Source organism: Lagenorhynchus albirostris, chromosome X (assembly GCF_949774975.1).
Source record: "Lagenorhynchus albirostris chromosome X, mLagAlb1.1, whole genome shotgun sequence".
NCBI classification, from domain to species: domain Eukaryota; kingdom Metazoa; phylum Chordata; class Mammalia; order Artiodactyla; family Delphinidae; genus Lagenorhynchus; species Lagenorhynchus albirostris.
The window spans coordinates 47,986,173-48,006,349 of NC_083116.1; the positions used below are offsets into that span (position 1 = coordinate 47,986,173).

At 37.9% G+C, this 20,177-nt stretch overlaps 1 protein-coding gene across 1 annotated transcript in view; it reads right to left on the reverse strand.

Moving 5' to 3' along the window:
* Positions 1–1,631: 1,631 nt before the first annotated feature.
* The window catches only part of DIAPH2 (diaphanous related formin 2), a 786,790-nt gene continuing 768,244 nt past the window's right edge, over positions 1,632–20,177 (reverse strand). The window contains exon 28 of the mRNA XM_060138052.1: positions 1,632–1,723. Within this exon, the coding sequence (XP_059994035.1) occupies positions 1,647–1,723 (77 nt within the window). The 3' untranslated portion in view covers positions 1,632–1,646. The remainder of the gene's footprint in view (positions 1,724–20,177) is intronic.

The window sequence follows — 20,177 nt, forward strand, 5'->3', positions numbered from 1 at the left end:
CTCCCTGTTGAAAATCAACATTGTCAGCAGCATGGCCTAACATGACTAGTGTCATACCCCATAATGATGATGATTCCAAAGCAGACATGACACAGAAAAGAAAAAGCAGCATCAGCCACAGAAGAGGAAGCCTGCTCTGCAATGTAGGCATCACAACCTCCTTAATTGCAAGGACTTTTAAAGACATAATTGTACATCGATGTTTGCACTGAGAATGTTGACCATTTCGTACCTGATCCTCTAGATTTCCCATTAGGAAAGACAATATATGAAAATAGTTTCCTGGCTTTTGATTAAGTGAATCACAATTCTGACCTATGTTTATTACAGCCATGTGATACGTTTTATACTATGTCAGCGTGTCTATTAGCGATTCACTCTTAGAGACCCACATAACAATCTGGTTTAGGTTGTAAGAAAGACTGTGGCAATCTCAAAATCATCCTTTGGAAACACTAATCCTTGAAAAACTTCAAATTAGTGTATTTTTTCTCTTACTAAATCTTTCTGGGTTTCAACAGAAATGCAATGAACTTGGATTTCTCCTCTCTATTTTACATGGCATCACTTCCGACACAGAAACTGACCAAGTAATAGTCAATTAGGTTGACTGTTGTCATTGCGCACATGAAAGAAACAGTAAGTGCAAGACCTGCTTCGCAAAGGCAGCTCCAGTGAGCAATGACTTATTTATCACGGATATTCATATGGATGCTAGAAAAGGGATCCAGGATGCTTGCCTGGCAGCTGACTTACATGAAAAGGACATCTGAGAGCCAACGAAAACAGTATAAGCTTCCTTTACTACAATATCAAAAGACTTGTAAGGTAGCAGAAGGTAAAATAATCTATTTACCCGACATGTACTTTCAAAACATCATTGGGATGAGATGGGCAACAGTTGGGCAGGGCAGGCTAACATTGTGACAGGCTATGTATTCCACTTTTCACCAGATAAGGATCAAGGAAAGTAAGAAATTAAAAAAAAAAAACACCTAAGGAAACATCTGGAAAGACAAGTAGGACAACATAGCGTCGTTCTCATTCCAGTAAAATATCTACTCTGTGGCTTAGCTATGTTATGAAGTGCTATGGTGAACTTAAGACGATTTCATAGATAATTACCAGAGATATTATCATAAACATATTCCCCATTTTCTAAGAATTTGAATATAAAATACGGTTAACAGTGAAAGTAGGCTGAACATAATAGAAAAATTTTTTGATGGTTCAAAAGGTACTTTGGGGCATTACACTGCCTCAGGGTCATCATTATGCATATCAGTCATCACTACTCAGCAGCTGTACAAATGTGCCGGGTAACAGAGTTCTGCAGTTTAATGCGTGGGTACCTAACAGAGCTGACTCTATTTATTTTGAAAAAGAAAAATGTTGAAGCAAACTGAATGCATAAAACTAGACCCATGGCATGTTAGCCTGTTTTTCCATAAAAATAAGTGCTAATGGATAATTATTTCAGTCCTCTTTTCTTTGTAATTTTTTTTTTTTTTCATTCTTGCCATTGGGTGTCTCTGAATTTTCTCTCTGGTCTTTATTTGCTCCCTCCTTCCTTTTAACCATTTTTTCACCTTGTCTTCCAATTTCTTTACTGACCTCATGAGCATTCTATCCAGGGCTTTTTTTCCTCATTTGGGGAATTTCCTTTTTCCAGAGACTTCTTGTGTCACTGCCTTTATCATTAAAGGGGAGGATGCGGGGAGAGCTTAAAGAAAAAGGTTTGTCAGTGTGGAGGTTCCTTAAAAAACTAAAAATAGAGTTATCATATGATCCAGCAATCCCACTCCTGGGCATATATCTGGAAAAGATGAAAACTCTAATTTGAAAAAAACACGAACCCCAATGTTCATAGCAGCACTATTTACAATAGCCAAGACGTGGAAGCAACCTAAATGTCCATCGACAGATGAATGGATAAAGATGTGGTACATATGTATACAATGGAATATTACTGAGCCATAAAAAAGAACGAGATAATGCCATCTGCAGCAACATGGATGGACCTAGAGATTATCATACTAAGTGAAGTAAGACAGAAAAAGACAAATACCATATGATAACACTTATATGTGGAATCTTGAAAAATGATTCAAATGAGCTTATTTAAAAAACAGAAACAGACTCACAGACATAGGAAACAAACTTACGGTTACCACAGGGGAAATGGGTGGGGGTAATTATGAGTTTGGGATTAAAAGATACACACTACTGTATATAAAATAGATAAACAAGGTCCTACTGTATAGCACAGGTAGCCATATTCATAACCTATAATGGCAAAGAATCTGAAAAAGAATATAAATATATATATATTTATCTACTGAATCACTTTGCTGTACACCTGAAACACTGTAAATCAACTATACTCCAATAAAAAAAAAAGAAAGAAAGAAAAAAGAAAAAGATTTGTGTTTGTCTCCTCCAGAAAGACTGGACTGAGAATTAAGAGAGCTGAATTGTAGTCCGCACTGTCATGAATTCACTGTGTGACCTGGATTAAATTACTTCACCCTCTCTGGGCCTAGATTTCCTCTTCTGGGAAATGAGAGATTTGGACTAGGTGGTCTCTAAGAGTACCTCCAGCTCTATAATTTCCCATCTACAATTTTGTCAGCAATCACAGAGGATGACAGTTACTCAGGGCAGTTCAAATACATGTAGACTTTGCCTGGATACCGCAATCTTTGAGTAGATCTGTCTGTAATATGTCAATTCGCTGTGAATTCCTTCAACTGTTGGCCCTTTGGAGTGTTTCTACTCAGTGTTTATACACCGTTCTTATATCAAGAAATTATTTTCTTGAGGCAAGGAACCATCCTTTCAGTGTCCCCAGCACTTAGAACAGTGCAGGGTACTTAGTAGCAGTTAATAAAATGGTCCTTCTACTTTGTGTTTCCTCACATCACAGCATTTTTTGTAAATAAATGTTTATGTTACAAAAATTTATCACATTTAACTTAAACTATTCAATGTCTATGGTTTCTGCCTACTTAGTTACCAATAATATCCTGGTTTTGGAATAGAATATTCTCCTATAAAATGGCAGCACTAATGGTAACAACACTATTTTCAGAAAGAGACCGGAAATGGACTCATAAGGGAATCAATGTTTCACCTCCTAAATAACTAACTAAAAGTTACTGCTAGGACTCTGAACTGGTATATACTACTTGTGTTACTAGAATTTCAGTTCCCACGTGAAACTGTGACTTTCACAGTAAAAGGCTTAAATTGAAAAGCCATGACTTTTGGAAACACATTTGAAAAGGCAGCTACAGATAAAATAAAAAATTTTAATAACATGTTTCTGTTTCTCAGATTCCAGAAGTAAGCCTACAGTGGTATAATAAAAATTACTGGCACGACTTACACTTAACATCAATAATGGATTTTAGAGAGGGAATGCTATTCAGAGAAGTTCTCAGATTCATACACTGATCTTGTAAAAACAGGAAAAGAAAATCTGTAGACCAGTCACAGATCTCAAATTAAAATACTGGTATCTGTTTGGACCACTTTGTATAAAAAGTATGCTCTCTTTGCATCTTAAATTTTACATTTATAACATTTAACGATGATTAATCATAAAGGACACATGTAAGACTATAATGCAGCTAAATGATGCATTTGTAATTCATGTGAAACAACATAATTAGTTCTCCAAGGATTCAGCAATATATTATTTTACTAAACAGAATACTTGAAAGTCCCACTTGAGTTTTAAATGCAATATGAAGCCTTTATTTTAAGCATGGCTTCCTCTGTGTAATATTTTCATAATTATTTTCCAGCAACAAGAAATATTAGGTTGATTATTTTTATTCTAGCTGTTAGCCCCTCATGCTGTGAAGAAAACAACTTCATGAATTCATTTATTTCAATACAAAACTGACATATTTGGGCAGTTATGTTTAAAAGAAGAAAAAGAAGAAAATATCTAAGTTCAAAAATCTTAAAAGAGGCAAAAAGTTGAACTGAAATAATTCTTTTAAAAGCCATATTTATTAAAAGCCAGAAAATATTTCTATCATCCGCCCCACCAAAAAACAAAAACCTTTCTATCACAACCATATGTAAACAAGTAGAGGTCAGCTTTAATTATAAAATTTAATTTATGGAAATAAATTATCATCTTGCAATATATAGTAACATTTTCATACATGATAAGAAGAAAAACAAAAAGCCATCTTCTTCATTTTGATACATGTCTCTATGTACAAGACAAATTCCTTAACACAAACTTTTCTTTTAAGAATAATATCAGTATATGTTGGCTAAACTTTTAGGTATGAGTTAATGCTAGTCATACAGCTTACACATCTCATGAAAGTTCTTTTTCTTGCAACTACTGTCTGCTAATTGTCTCCAGAAACTCTAAAACTTGAAAAATACATAGTGCTTTTGAAAAGAAGCTGGATGAGGTCATTCAAAGCCTTTTCCTTCTAAACTTCCAGGTAATCTGGTTTTCAGCCACTGTTCTCAGTTTATTTAGAAAATCTACAACCCCAAAGAAGAGTATTCGTCTTTGTACAGTGGCCTGTCAATGTGCCTTGCTCTATAGAAGGAGAACACAAATTAGCAGGCATGAAGCCATGGGGAAGCATTTGCTTAAGTACTGCCGAAAGGACTAATGAGACATTTATTCCTGATGCTAGATTTGGGGAGGGGGCTCAGTGGGGAGTGTGTGCTAAATTAGTTTCAGACAAGAGCAGCCTGCTGCATTTCCTGTGAGTTAGCTGAGGGGCGGAAAATAGAAGACTGGAATAAAAACCAAAGGAAAGGAAGAAATAGAAGAATAGATGCAAGAAGACCCAGCACATGTGCAGGAGTGAAAGGGGAAGATTGAAGAACACATGTTCCAGGCTCCCTAGAAGGCACCTATAAAGACGAAGACTTACCTCCATCACCAAAGGACCAATGCTGGTCATTTAAGTCACTTAGAGTGTATTATGCTAAGTGAAATAAGTCAGACAGTAAAAGACAAAGTGGATGATATCACTTATATGTGGAATCGAAACAAATACAACAAACTAGTGAATATAACAAATATAAAGGACAAACTAGTGGGGAGAAGGAAGGGGGAGGGGCAATATAGGGGTAAGAGAGTAAGAGGTACAAACTATTAGGTATAAGATAAGCTACACGGATATATTGTACAACGTGGGGAATATAGCCAATATTGTATAATAACTATAAACGGAGTATAACCTTTAAAAATTGTGAATCGCTATATTATATACTGATATACCTGTAGCATATAATATTGTATATCAATTATACTTCAATTTTAAAAAAAGGAGCATTTACCTGTTTGGAAGTGGGGTTGGAAATTGGGCAGAGATGAAAACAGGTACGAGAGGGAGACTTTTTTACTTTATACATTTTTTTCAAATTTATTTTATTGAAGTATAGTTGATTTACAAGTTATATTAGTTTATGGTATACAGCAAAGTGATTCAGTTATACATACATACAAGAGTTTGCATTTGCTAATCCCAAACTCCCAATCCGTCCCCCACTCCGCCTTGGCAGCCATAAGTCTGTTCTCTATGTCTGTGAGTCTGTTTCTGTTTTGTAGACAAGTTCCTTTGTGTCATATTTTAGATCCCACATATAAGTGATATCATATGGTATTTGTCTTTTTCTGTCTTACTTCACTTAGCATGATAATCTCTAGGTCCATCCATGTTGCTGCAAGTGGCATTATTTCACTCTTTTTAATAGCTGAGTAATATTCCATTGTATATATGTACCACATCTTCTTTATCCATTCCTCTGTCGATGGACATTTAGGTTGCTTCCATACCTTGGCTATTGTAAATTCACTTTATACATTTTTATAGTTAATTTTTGCCTCATGTGAGTGATTATTTTCAAAAATGTTCAATAAACAATTCTGTGATTGTTTAAAATAGTCACTTGGAAATTGTTCAATACAGTTAACCCTTGAACAACATGTGGAGGTTAATCCAAATATAACTTACTGTCAGCCCGCAGATTCAACCAACCATGGACTGTATAGTACTATAGTTTTTACTATTGAAAAGTACCTGCTTATAAGTGTACCTGCACAGTTCAAACCCACCTTGTTCAACAGTCAACTGTACTTCATCCTATTCTGCCCCCCAAAATATCACTGAATGGCCGCTGTAGAATCCAAGTGTATTTATAGACATTGTTACCCTAGTCTCCAATATGTATAACAAATGGTACCGAAATAATAGATAGAAAGGTACTGTGTATGAGAGAGCTTTTTTTTTTTTTTTTTTTTTTTTTTTGTTGCGGTACGCGGGCCTCTCACTGTTGCGGCCTCTCCCATTGCGGAGCACAGGCTCCGGACGCGCAGGCTCAGCGGCCATGGCTCACGGGCCCAACCCCTTCGCGGCATGTGGGATCTTCCCGGACCGGGGCACGAACCCGTGTCTCCTGCATCGGCAGGCGGACTCTCAATCACTGCGCCACCAGGGAAGCCCTATGAGAGAGCTTTTCATCATTAAAGCTAAGCTCTTTCTTAGGATATATTCAGCCTATCAGGCTAGCCCTTCAAGTGTGCTCTAAGGACAATATGAACACTTGAATGCCTTCTTCCAGAGCATAACTGAGAGTCTAGTTTAGGCTCAGAAACCAAAATGCTCCCCTTATTGAAATTCTCCTTATGAAGTGTCTAGGGCAGTGACACACATAACTAGGTACTTTGCTATCATCCTGAGCCATCTTCCTCTGGTTCATAGTTTCAAAGGAGTCCCCTTGGGGTTGGGCTGGGACCACAGTAGTCTTGAAGTGTGTAGGAAAAGATTAGTTATCTTAGGCGTTGAGGTCTCAGAAGGTGAAAGGGCCCCAAGAGACCAACCTGAAAATCATAGTAGCTGTGAAAATAATCCTATGATAGCTGTGGAACCTACGAGTAGTACCCAGAGGTTCAGCAAGAGAGAGTTCTCAGAACCCTTTATTTTACCCAACTTTATTTTATCCAGCATTTTTACCCAACCCTTTTTTACACAAGACATATAGCAATGTCTGATAAAACAAATGTTGAGTAGCAACACATTGGGAAATGTGGTCCTAACCAACAGCTGTCTTACATCTCATAGATACAGACCTGGAGTAAACCTATCCCTGAATGCTGGGACCATCGCCTGGGAGCTCTCTCCTCAGATAACTGCCCAGTTGGCATGAGAGCCAAGGGGAGTCTGGTAAGGACTTTCTTCCATGCCAATCACATTAATGTGGGATTTTGCTCTACTAACTCAGTAGAGACTCAAAGAGAGCCCTGTTGGGCTTCCCTGGTGGCGCAGTGGTTGAGAGTCTGCCTGCTGATGCAGGGGACGCAGGTTCGTGCCCCGGACTGGGAAGATCCCACATGCTGCGGAGCAGCTAGGCCCGTGAGCCATGGCCGCTGAGCCTGTGCGTCCGGAGCCTGTGCTCTGTGGTGGGAGAGGCCACCACAGTGAGAGGCCCACGTACTGCGGAAAAAAAAAAAAGAGAGAGCCATGTTGCTCCATAATTATGATTAAAGCTATGTTACCTTCCTAATAACAAAAAAGGTGTCAACAGCTAGAGATTATTCATTAACGTATCACAATTGTAAGCTTAACTCTCCCTGGCCATGCTATTTTAGGCACCTTATAGACAAACTACAGCATTTGTTTTATTAAATGACCCTACTTCCAGAGATGTAGTTAATGTACAAGTAATAAACAAAGAGGTGTTTTAGAAGACAAAAGAAATAACTGAATTGAGTATAAGTGGAGATTTAACAGAAACAGACTTCCCTGATCTATCCATGTCATTTAAAACAATATGGGAACGTGCTCCTCTCTCCCCTTGGATCCACCTTCTGATATTTGTCAGATCCCTGACCCAAACCACACTCTGGATCAGTGACTGGCCTCCTCCTTACTTGCAGACAGATACCAGCTATCTATCCTTCAGACACTACCTTCTAGTCTCCCAGACTTGTGACCTGACCCCCAGCCTTTAGCATTTACCCCACTCTATGCGTCAGGGGGCTCACTCAACCCACTTTGATCCCATGACGATCTCAGATACATGACAGACACCATGTTTCACCATAACGTCTTTGAGACTGGGATACATCTAATAACCAATGGTGTGCTGTGGTTTAATTGGCAGCATTTCTTTCTTTCTTAATGGTATACATAAATTAATGTATATCTTACAATTGATATCATCTTAGATTCAATGATATACGGTAACAGTAAACATTAGTACCTCAAGTCCCTTGATGTGATGGCTCAATACACAAAATATTCTGGGCATGATGCTTCTAGGTTGCACTGCCCTCTTCTGAGATAACTTAGAGTGTTCTTCTAAAGAGGTACCTTCCATATAGGCCACAATGCTTGGTATAATATGATACCCGTCACAGTCACAGTAGATTAGATAATGAGTAAGTGCTCAAGAAAAATATCCATAGGCTACCAGGAGAGCTCTTTCCTGCAGGGACCCTCTGCTCTGAACCAAACCAACCAAACCTTTCTGGGGGGAATTTAATGAGACATATGCAGAAAGGGATACAAATGGTAGGCAGCAGCAGAAGCTAAGAGAGATGTTAAGCAAAAGCAACATGGTGGTAGAAGCCATGAATACACAGACCCCTTGATGTAAAAGGAGAACAGAGAGTTACCTTCATTGTTAGGGAGTACAAAGAAGAATTAGATAGACAGAAAAAAACCAAATGGAGTAGCCGAGTGAGTCACCACAACAGCAAAGCATGAGAGTGGACAGATTAGTAAGCACAAGTGGAAGGAAGACTCCCAGCAGAGTGGTCACTGTGTCACCAGAGCTGCTGTCAGCCTGCCAGAGCTGCTGTTGTAATTGAGACATTCTAGTTTTGATGAGGCATGGCTGGGCAACTACTGTTATTTTTTCCCCAGGTTTCCTTAACACTCTGCCAGGCCTCTGTTCCCTGCAATTGAAAAACCCCTTGATATATTATTAAACAATTGCAAGAAAGCAAAAGAAAAAGTACAGAGAGAATGTGGTAAGGAATAGTGGTAAGAGTTACAAAGTGGTTGAGCCAGAGAAAGGAAGAGGAGGTTAGCAGAAAGGAGCTCAAAAACTTGAGGTGGGGGAGGGGCAGGACAGAGGTAGAGGGCCAAGTCCATTCTCTCTCTTCATTTTATCTTCTGGAGGAGCATTAGCATATATCCCAGTTTCTTCTCAGGGATAGTATTTTATTGGGTCCTGGCCAAATCCTAAAATTTGCCTTTCATTCTGCTCCCCCAGCAATAACAGCTCACCTCCTTTCCTCAAATCACCTTGGACGAATCAAACTCGGACTTCTTTCCAGCCAACAGATCTGACAATATTCCCACGATGATTTAAATGAATTTGGTTAGGCCAAAATTTATTAGGGCCTTGTTTTCCTGTCCAACAGTCCTTCGAGGGGCCCGAGTTCTTCAGACTGAGGACTGAAAGAAACTCCCAACTCAAAGGTGTATCCTTTATTTTGGAATTTTTTAATCGGAAAAAGTACTGGTTTTAAAATTTAATTTGGGGAATATAAAATTATGAGAATTATTTTTCTCTCTAAGAGAAAACTATCAAAAGCTTCTCCTAATTCAGGGTCACAAGGGACTACTTACCCATGGAATGTACCAATCTGTATGAGGGTGTTTAAGAGAACTATTTTCATTCATTGTATTACCTCCTGTGAAGACTGCAAACTAAAATGTGCTTATGCTCTCTTTTCTGTTTAACATTTGCACGAATTTAAGACTCGAAATGGTAGTAATTCAAATCCAATTTGTTACTCTTAATCTTTGTAAAGGTGCAATTCTATTACAGTCTTTAGTATCTGAATTCTAGCAATAACCTTCTGGGATAGTTTCTGCCCCTTAATAAATTCAATGCTTTTCTTGCACTTCTTTGGCTTTGAAAAGACCAGAGCTTGTTTCATTTGGATATCTTTGCTGCTTTTTCTAAGGTTTGACAATACGGGGTGAGCTGTTAATTCTCTTCCATTTTGGCTTCCGAATAGGCAATGATTTCCTAACATAACAGAATGACACTCTCCAGGACTGGTCATCACTATGGATTTTACTGTGTAAGGGAAGGGATAAAATGAAACAGAACAGTCATCTTGGCTCTGATATACACTTATCACCAGGACAAGAGTTCAAACTGTATATTTAATACGTGACAGCATTCCTTTGAAAACATGCTTTCAAAGACTTTTATCACCTTTCTCTTTCTTTCCCTTTCATCATCTTGAATACATTTTTAGTCACCTTCTAAGATCTCATTTTTCCATCAAATTCATGAATAAAACTTAATTGTGGGAATTCCTGTCTCTTATTCTTTAGACTGGTGGCCTGTGGGGAGTGTTTGGTTTTATATTAGGTCCCAAACAGCCTGCAGGGACCCTGTCAGTTACCTGAGCACCACACTTAAACCCTTTCTTGCTTTAACAGTGCCAGAGTGGAGGGGGGATTCCAGATGGCCTTTTGTAAGTTAGTCATTCAAGGGGAAATGCGCACATCAACCTGCATTAAATTGTATTACTCACCTAAGTAAAGGAAACTGCCCATTTAAACAACACTCTGTTGTTTCTGAGGGGAAAAAAAAGTGACTGCCAACTGACACCGGAGTATCTGAGTAGGCCAGGCTACAAGGTATGTGGATATATATCACTAGAACTGTAAACTCAAGCTCTGCAAATAATTTCCAGGCAATGCTTAGAATGGCCACAAGTAATGTCTCACAAAAAGGCTAGGAAGTTTTCCCCTGGCCTGATTAATTTTATAAGTCAGTTGCAACATATATACTGTTTAGGTAAGCTGTAGGTTGAGTTTGGCTTCATTTTTTATAGCTCTCTCATTTTTTCTAGCTCTAGAGTACAAAAAGGACCCAGAGAACACTGGTGCAAGGAAGGACATATTCAAACCACATGCTACTTTCTTGGTCTTGAGCTACCTCAGAGGATACAGTTTTAGGCAACTAAAACTAAAGCTGTACTGTAAGTTCTATAATTGATCTCAAAAGCTATTTTTCAATAGTCAAAACTACTTATTTGCTTAAGTTAAAGGGTATATAACATTGCAGCAAAATAACTGTCAAAGACATAGCCATTTCCATTAACTTTTTATTTTAAATTACTCAGACTATCTCGTGTATATCTTTTTTTAGAAAAGAAGCACAAATTAGATGCAGTTTATTTTTCTTGAGAAGGAATGCTGACCTCTATTCAGAGCCTGCTAATAGCATTATTTCTCCTCCTCAGTCTGTACATGCAGAGGAAGGGAGGGGAGGGGTATTGGGGGAAGGGAGTGTTATAAAGACCTTTCTGTAGAAGTGGTTTCTTGCACCTTCAATTACCTCATGGCAGGTGCAATGACCACTTTGTGTTCTCTTGAGGACAAAAGTGGCAATTTGTACTTACAAGTACATAACCATATCAGTAAAAATGAGGTCATGCTGAAAATCTGCCCCGAGATGTTTAAAGGACACTGAGTTTTGGCTCAAATTTACGCATAAGTCAATGCCAAACGACAAATTTTAAGCTTCACAAGTTCAGACATTGATCAGGGAATTGGAGCTTCAAAGCCATAAAGCTGAAAGCTTTTGGACCAAGGAATATTCAACAAAAGCTGTATAAAAATGCATCAATGAAATCTGGTCACCTCAAGCAAAAATCAGCAAGGCACAACAAGGATTTGATGAATGAAGAATTCTAATTTCATCAGTTCTTTGGACTTCCCTGGAAAATGAGAATGCAATCACTGTCAAAAGTTGATAACTACATTTTCCAAATGGACTTTCAGTCCATTTGAAAAGGCATAAAGTAATACCTTACATTGATATAGAACTTAACAGTTTACAAATTGTTCCTACATATATTACCATATTTCCTTCTCACTTCAAGGCTCTGAGGTAGGGCAAATATGATTTAACCTCATTTTATACAAGGAGGCGTTGGGGGTAAGAGGTTTGTCTGAGGTAACAGAGTATTATGGACTGTATGCTTGTGTCCCCCCATAAATTCATATGTTGAAGCCTAATCCCCAATGGGATGGTTTTTGGAGGTGGAGCCTTTGGGAGGTAACTAGGTAATAAGGGTAGAGCCCTCATGAAAGGGATTAATGTCCTTATAAGAAGAAACATGAGAGAGATGATCTCTCTCCTTGTCTCTCTGTCTCTGTCTGTTTCTCTCTCTGTCTCTCTTTGTCAGTCATGTGAGAACATGGTGAGAAGGCTGGCTGTCTACAAACCAGGAAGTGAGCCCTTACCAGACACGGGATCTTGGGCACCTTGATCTTGGACTTCCCAGCCCCCAGAATTGTGAGAAATAAATGTTTGTTGTTTAAGCTACCAAGTCTATGTTATTTATTTATTTATTTATTCATTCATTTTTATAGCAGCCTGAACTAAGATACAGAGCTAGGAAGCACTGGCATTAGATATGAAAAAAAATCCAGTGATCTTTTCTCCATTCCATGCTATGAAGATAAAGACTCTCCCTGTTTAGACATAATATTTGACTATCTTTGGGTGTGAGATGGGTGGTGCTGCTGGTGTCTACAGTATCACATTGACATCCTAGGCGTTTTTATCCCCCCTCACTCAATAAATTCTGTACCTTAATGCTCTTTAATTATACATTCATAATGAATAAGATGTATAACCAGTTGCCTACATACAGTTAATATTAATAAGGATATTCTACTCTGAGAGTAAGCATGTACCATTATTGTAGTCTAAGATAGTTTTGTTTCCCTATTGGGTAACATGAACTGATGGGTATGACTAATCTTATTAACTCTTTGAGACATGAAAAAGGTACAGTAATATAACCTAAATGGGAAAAGAATTTGAAAAAGAACAGATACATGTATAACTAAATCACTTTGTTGTACACCTGAAACTAACACAGCATTGTTAATCAACTATGCACCAATATAAAATAAAAATTAAAAAAAAAGAAAAAGAATAAAAAAAGAATCTTGGTCAGATAAAGGAACTCTTTAAAAATAAAAGAGACGTTTATTCTTTCATTTAGGACATAATGTGAATCCAATGTCATTTATTTAAAAACATGTTAATTTGGTTAAGAAAAATGCCTTCTACACTGAACAGAATCCGTGAATGAGTATAACTGGAGAGAATTAAAATCAGTGATTGTGGCAGAATACTGATTTAGAACACAGCTACTGGATCAACTGGGATCAAGGGGCCACACAGTCCCTTAGACCCATAGGAGTCCTCTGAAGCCTGCTGCTCTTTCCCACATAATAAACTTGAGTGATTATAAAGGGAAGGCACTGGTTACTGGAGGATCCTATAGCTTAAAGGAGAAGCAGTCCTGACTCTTTCAGGATGATTTATGTGCTTTTTGGTTTCTTTGGTTGGTTCATTGATTTTAATCTATAGCAAAAGAATCATTTTGTTTGTGGATAAATATCATATCAAGCAACATGAGGTCAGCCATACCACAACGAATGAGCTTAAATACTAATTTAATATAATAAACTAGATCTGAAGCAGACACATGGTTGAAAATTGTCACCTTTGTTATTTTTCCCAAATGCTTTAGTAAATTGCCAAAATCCCATGAAAAGTAAATGAATAATAAATTCATGATCTGAACGTAGATCTTCTGGAACCTAATCTAGACCTCTAAGTAAGTAAAACTTGCAAAACACTGTTACAACTGCTTTGTTAAAACATTTATGGTATAGATTTTTTCTTTTTTTTTTTGCGGTACGCGGGCCTCTCACTGTTGTGGCCTCTCCCGTTGCGGAGCACAGGCTCCGGACGCGCAGGCTCAGCGGCCATGGCTCACGGGCCCAGCCGCTCCACGGCATGTGGGATCCTCCCAGACAGGGGCACGAACCCGTGTCCCCTGCATCGGCAGGCGGACTCTCAACCACTGCGCCACCAGGGAAGCCCATATGGTATAGATTTTGATGATGAACAATATTTAACACTTGCAAAGAATAACAAAATTAATATAAAAAGTAAAGTTTTAAAATAGTTGAGTAGGTTATTTGACCTAACCAAGTCTCAGTTGCCCTCCTACTAAAATGGGGTGGAAAGAAACAGAGTTATGTGTGTTACAGCATCTGTTACGATAGCTGGCACAGAGCAGATCACCAATAAAGCTATATTCCCCTCCCTGCCTTTTCCTGTTCTCTCTTCCTTGATCTTTGTATTTCATTCTCATTTCCCCTTTCTTCCTTTTCTTTTGTTTCCTTTGCCAACCTTTATGTTTCTTGCTCTCCTTTTCATGAATTATTGTTTACTTTCAAAGACAATGTGTAGTTTAATACTGTAGAAAAAAAAGGTACTGTACGGGTTAATATAATATTGAAGTAGAACCTTATATTTACTTCAAAGGCAAAATGAACAACTCATAGGAAAGAATCTATTTCTAAATCATAAAAGATAAACAATATCAACAATATGGACTATATGTTGGTATTATAATCACCAGCTACCATGTTAAGTGTTTTATAGTAATTATCATATTTGCTCCTCAGAACAACCTTATTAGGTAATAAGCATTGTTATGAACATATGATGGGTGAGGAAACTGGGTTTTAGAGAGCCCAGGGAATTTACCAAGGTTCACACAGCTAGTAATGGTGAAAAATGGATCAGAATCCAGTTTATCTGATTAAACACTGCTCTTTAACCATTATGTCTCTAGTGTTCAAACTTCAGTAGTACACACAAGAATGATCTGGGGCACTTGTTAAAATGTGATTCCTGGGCACCGTATACTGGGATTCAGTAGATCTGGGGTGGGGTCCGAGAATCTAAATTTTAATAAGCTCCCCAGGTAACTCTCATGCTGACTTTTTTTTTTTTTTACAGACTTTGAGAAATACCACCATCCATTATACTGACATAGCTAACATTGCTTTCTCTGTATTAATTTCATATGAGTCTTTTTAAAACAAGTCATATATTTGAGATTGTTTTCCCTTTTCTAAAACTTACGATGCTCACTGTCTCACTGTAACTGAGAAACTTACCAGGAGAACAGAAATTGTGATGTGATGTGAAGTGAGTGTATTGATATTTGCATAATGACTGCATATGTATGAAACAGTGTTAGTCTGATTCAATGAGGCCAGACAACAACAAGCTTTCTCTGTAGGTTTAAGTAAAGGCAGGTAGATAGGGAATTCAGAGAAGAGGGAAAGGAGAAAGGAAGGTAGAAGGAAAGAGAGGGCAGAAAAGAGAGAACGGGAACACAGTAAAGGAGTGAGCTACTTTTGAACATAAATAACTACATTTCTCTCAAAAGACAAACAGGTTCTGATTAAAATTTGTGTTTTGACAGCTGTGTCTTTTATTTGGTTTTGTTTAGGTCCTCAAATTGATGACAGGGCACACAATCCAATTGGCAGTTGTGATTAAGAGGTCAGGCAGTGAATTCGGTACTTTAAAAAAAATCTGGCTCTCTTTCTAGTCTCCCCTTCAACTGGCACTTTAGTCTCCTAACTTATTCATATCAGCAGGAAGCAGTGGCCGAATACCACCCTCCACACACAAATCTAAGGACAGGCTTCATTATTGCCTTTTGCTTCATGGAAATAAATTCAGTGACGTTTAGATAATCCAGGCACATATATAGCTCTTCAGTCTCAATTATTGTTTTCTTTTTCTCCTTCTGAACTATTAATCTAGTATGAAAAGCTTAAAAAATTAAAAGGCTTTTTAGAAAAGGAATCACTTTTGTCCCCATACAAAAGAACAGCAAAAAAGGCACTCCCAAGGACAGAGTCTGTTAAAAATCAGATTATTTCCACCACGCTCCCCTATTATTCACCTGTCAGTAAAATATTTCCCCTCATTGTCTTGGTTTGAATGCCTATTTTTATCTGACTGGAGCTATATGGTCATTTTTTGTATTTATTACTAAGTTCTTTAGGTTTCCTTCCCATTCTACTCTCCCCACCCCAAAGCATGTTTTTCTGTTCTTAAAAACTGGGCCACATGCCTCTGAGGAGAAAGTAGTGCATTATTTCATTCCCACCTTTTCTTCTTTTTTGGCATCTCTGAGGCCTGCTATGCCCAGAAGTGCTTCCACTCAAGCTGGACCATCAAATCAATTATCACAGCAGTCTGCTTTCTAAATATGAATGGCAGTGAATGACAACAGGCCAGGCAAACTTTCAGCTTTGATTTGTCATTGGTAATGTAATTTTTTTTTTCCTTGCCCCCTCCCCTCCTCCTTTTCCATCTCTCTCAATTTCTCCCAGTCAGTCTCTCCTTTTCCATCTCTCCCTCTCTCACAGATGTTTGAGAGGGTCCAGCCTTTCGGCCAAATTCTTCCCGCTGCTGTCTGCAGCTGCATTGTATCAAATCTTCAAATAAAAGCTTCACCTTTGTGAGTCAAAGTTACAAGAGAAAAATGGTACTGGGAGCCATTATTGCTATAAAATCTCTTCCTGCTAACCTCTAAGCCTGATTATGACTACACCTGAAGAAACAAGACAATGTTGCATCCTTATTCATTTGGGCTGTTTAAAATTCTTGCCGGCTCCAGTGTTTGAAGCTCCAATTGTTTTGTGCTTAATGTTGCTCATTTCATATCAAGTTTTTGGTTATGGGAAATACTTTAATTTTTAAAGTGTTATTATATCCTAGCTGTTTAAAAAGATTGAGGATGCCATAAAGAGAGAGAGTGGTTTAAGCAAACTATAACTAGCTTTCCTAATGCTCTATGTGATCATGAATCCATCACTTTGGTGGGGAGGCCTGCAATTTCTAGTAGACTACAGTGCTTTAGTTTCTTTTCTGAAACTAGAAGCAATTCCTTTCATTGGCCAATGATGCCATACTTTTACCAATTATATTATAAATACTGCTTTTAAAAATGACTTCAGAGCAATAACGTAACTTGAAAATAACAGGCAAGAGAATTAATTATGCCAACCACTATTAACCAGAAATTCTGTACCAGGGTCTTAGAAGACAGATTGTCTTGATTTAGTCAAATAATGATGAGTTGTGTAAGGCTATGCCTCGAATCAGTTAATTGCTGAATTAAGTTGTTGATTCTGTCATAATTAGCCCACCATAATTGAAAAATACTTATCGCAACCTATTTTATGACATGCATATACTGCTCTTTGTGTACTGCAGGTGTAGGATAGGGATACAAGAGTATGAATTATAATCCCTATCCTCTAGAACATCTAATTGAAGAGATAAGTCACACAGATATTAAAAAAAAAACTATAACAAAGGATACTACTTGCTAATGCCAAGTGAATTACATAGAAAGCATAAATTATGTAATTGTGGGAAGCAGATTATTTCAAAATAGGGTGTTGATGATGCCTTCAGATGAGATCTGAGCTATACAGAGTGGAAGCATGGATGAGGTTTTCATAGGTAGAGAGTAGGAAAGAGGTTATTCCACATGGGCAAGTAAACAGCTTAAATTGATTTATTCATTGTTCATTCTTTGAAAAAGTATTTCTGAGCTCAAAGATCCTTAGTATCTAAGTGTATAAATGGTTAACTAAAAATGGACACAGAAAACCTGCATAAAGTAGAAAAAGGTATATCAATAAATGGATGAGAACACTACGGCACAGTCTTTCTGCTTCTTACCCTTAGGCTTGTGGGTATGAAATCCTGGGTCAAAGGTGGCTTTCAAGGGACCAGTAATAGCTATAACAAATAGGATTCTAGTTCAGGCTGATTAGAGCTTTTAGATGATTGATAGTTCCTGATCTTTTAAGGAATTCCGAGTTGCCCCCAAAGATATCTTAATGGTCAATTTCCATCTAGATTTATAATGACGTCCTAGGCTGAGGGTGGATGTCCTACAGTGGTCTGGAGCTGTATCCCTTGGGGACTCTTCCTAGACTAGTGTCCAAACCTTCTATATTAGTTTCCTAGGGCTGTTGCAATGAATTACCACAAACCGAGTGGCTTAAAACAACAGAAATATTTTCTCTCCTGGCTCTGGAGGGTAGAGTATGAAATAAGGTGCTGGCAAGGTTGGTTCTTACTGGGGGCTCTGAAGGAGAATCTATTCCAGAGCTCTCTCCTAGCTTCTGCTGGGTGCCATCAAACCTTGGCATCCCTTAGCTTGTAGCTGCATCCTTCCAATCTCTGCTTCCATCATCACATGGCATTCTCCCTGCGGGTCTCTGTGTCCATACATGGCCTTCTTATGAGGACAACAGTCATTGGATTTAGGCTCACACTAATTCAGTACAACCTCATCTTAACTTTATTACATCTACAATGACCCTATTTTCAAATAAGATCATGTTCACAGGTACCGGGGAGGTTAGGTCATCAACATATCTTTTTGGGGGGATGCAATTCAATCAACAACCCCTTTCAGAGCCAGTTATTAAAGTATTATTCCTCTAAATAGGATTACATGATCCCATCCCAATGATTCATTTACCACAATTTTTTTTCTTTTGAAACATGCAAGTTCGTATGACATCTACACCTAATAAATAACCTGACTTTCAAATAAAATGGAATGTCTAATTTCTAAACTAGTTTAGTACTTATTAGAGCTGTCTTTAAAATCTATCCTATACTTCACATAGTGGGAGCAAGGTAGTGAACTCAAAGCTACATTAGGCCCTGTGGGGAGATAAAAAATGATAAAAAAAAAAAAATTGGCTCCTACTCTCATATAGTTTACAGCCTTGAGGTTTCACTGCATAGAATGTTCGCAAGGTAAGGGATCATAAAGATCATCTATTCTACACCACTAATTTTAAAGATGAGGCCTTTGAGGCCCAGAGAGGTTAACTTGCCCAGGGCTCACAAAGTTAATTGGGGAAATAGAACATGCAAAAGAAACAAATGAAGGGCACAATTTTAAAGAAACCCCACAACGGCTAGTATTCGGCTTTCATATACGAGGTATACACTGAATGTTGATGATGTGCCATAGAAAGATTTGATCGAAGTTTAGCAGTTGCATGCAATTCTGAAGCAGATGCCAAGGCTCCTCCTCCTCTCCTTTGTGCCGATCTCTGAAGCCTCCCAGAAAGCAAAGTGACTCCCTGACCTTTCTTTTCCTGGGGCACAGGTGTAGGTCAAGTTTCAGTCGTCTGGGGAAGCAACACCTTTACAGTAGAAAGGTAAGACAGGCTTTCATGACCTTGTTATTCTGCGTGGTGTAATTCTCTGATGACCACAAACGAATCAGGGAGAAGTAGCCCCCAAGGAGGGCAGAGGCTGGGAGGAAGGACTTAGGAATTATAGATCTGTCGCAGATAAGAGAACTGTCATACGGGGTTCACTCTTTCCTGTTTCCAAAAGGAAATACACAGTATAATTAACTGATTCTAAAGGAAAAAACAAAAGGTGCATTGCCTACTTCAGATACAACTAACTGCTGGAATGCTTGCAAGGCACTGTCAGTCACAGCTCTTCTTTTCCTTTCCCTTTTACAGAAAAAAGTTTGATATTTAAAAAGTGACTACCAAGAACGGAATTAAAAATAACCAATCACTAGCGTTAAAGAACAGTGAGGTCCCATGGCATTCTTATCACAACCTAACTGAAGATTTAACAAACCAAGAAAAAAACTGGAAAAAAATAAGAAAAAATTATAGGAAGGAAGCAAGAATTTGCTTATCTTGTTATTTTTTAACCAGCATTAAATCATCATCAAACGAGCCTAGTTTCTCTGAATTAATGGAACTAGCATTTCATCTGACTTGCCTAATATAGGCACAAGCTTGTTTCTTGCCCATAAAATGTACAGGACTAAAATTAAAGTAGAAAAGCACCACTTTCCAAGCTTACTATTTTGGGATGTATTGAAAAATTAACTATGTTTCCACTAATGTATTCAATATTTCATTCAAAATATCCTTTACATAATTACATTTCTTAGAGCTAACTCTAAGAACTGCAACTTCAAATTAGGTGATTTCCAGTACACCTATATGCCTAGATGGCAATTAACACAAATTTTACCATCATCAGCTTGAAAACAGAGCTGCAGAGAAACCAAATAATGTGTTATAGATTAACATAAATGAATTTACATACTCAGAGATTCGGAGACATAGTAGAATGCCACATTTTCTTTGGGATTTTGAAAAAAGAATAAAATTTGACAATTACCACCTCCATGAGTATATAACTGTGGAATAGAATTTTTGACTTTACTAGCAACAAGCCTCACGAATTGA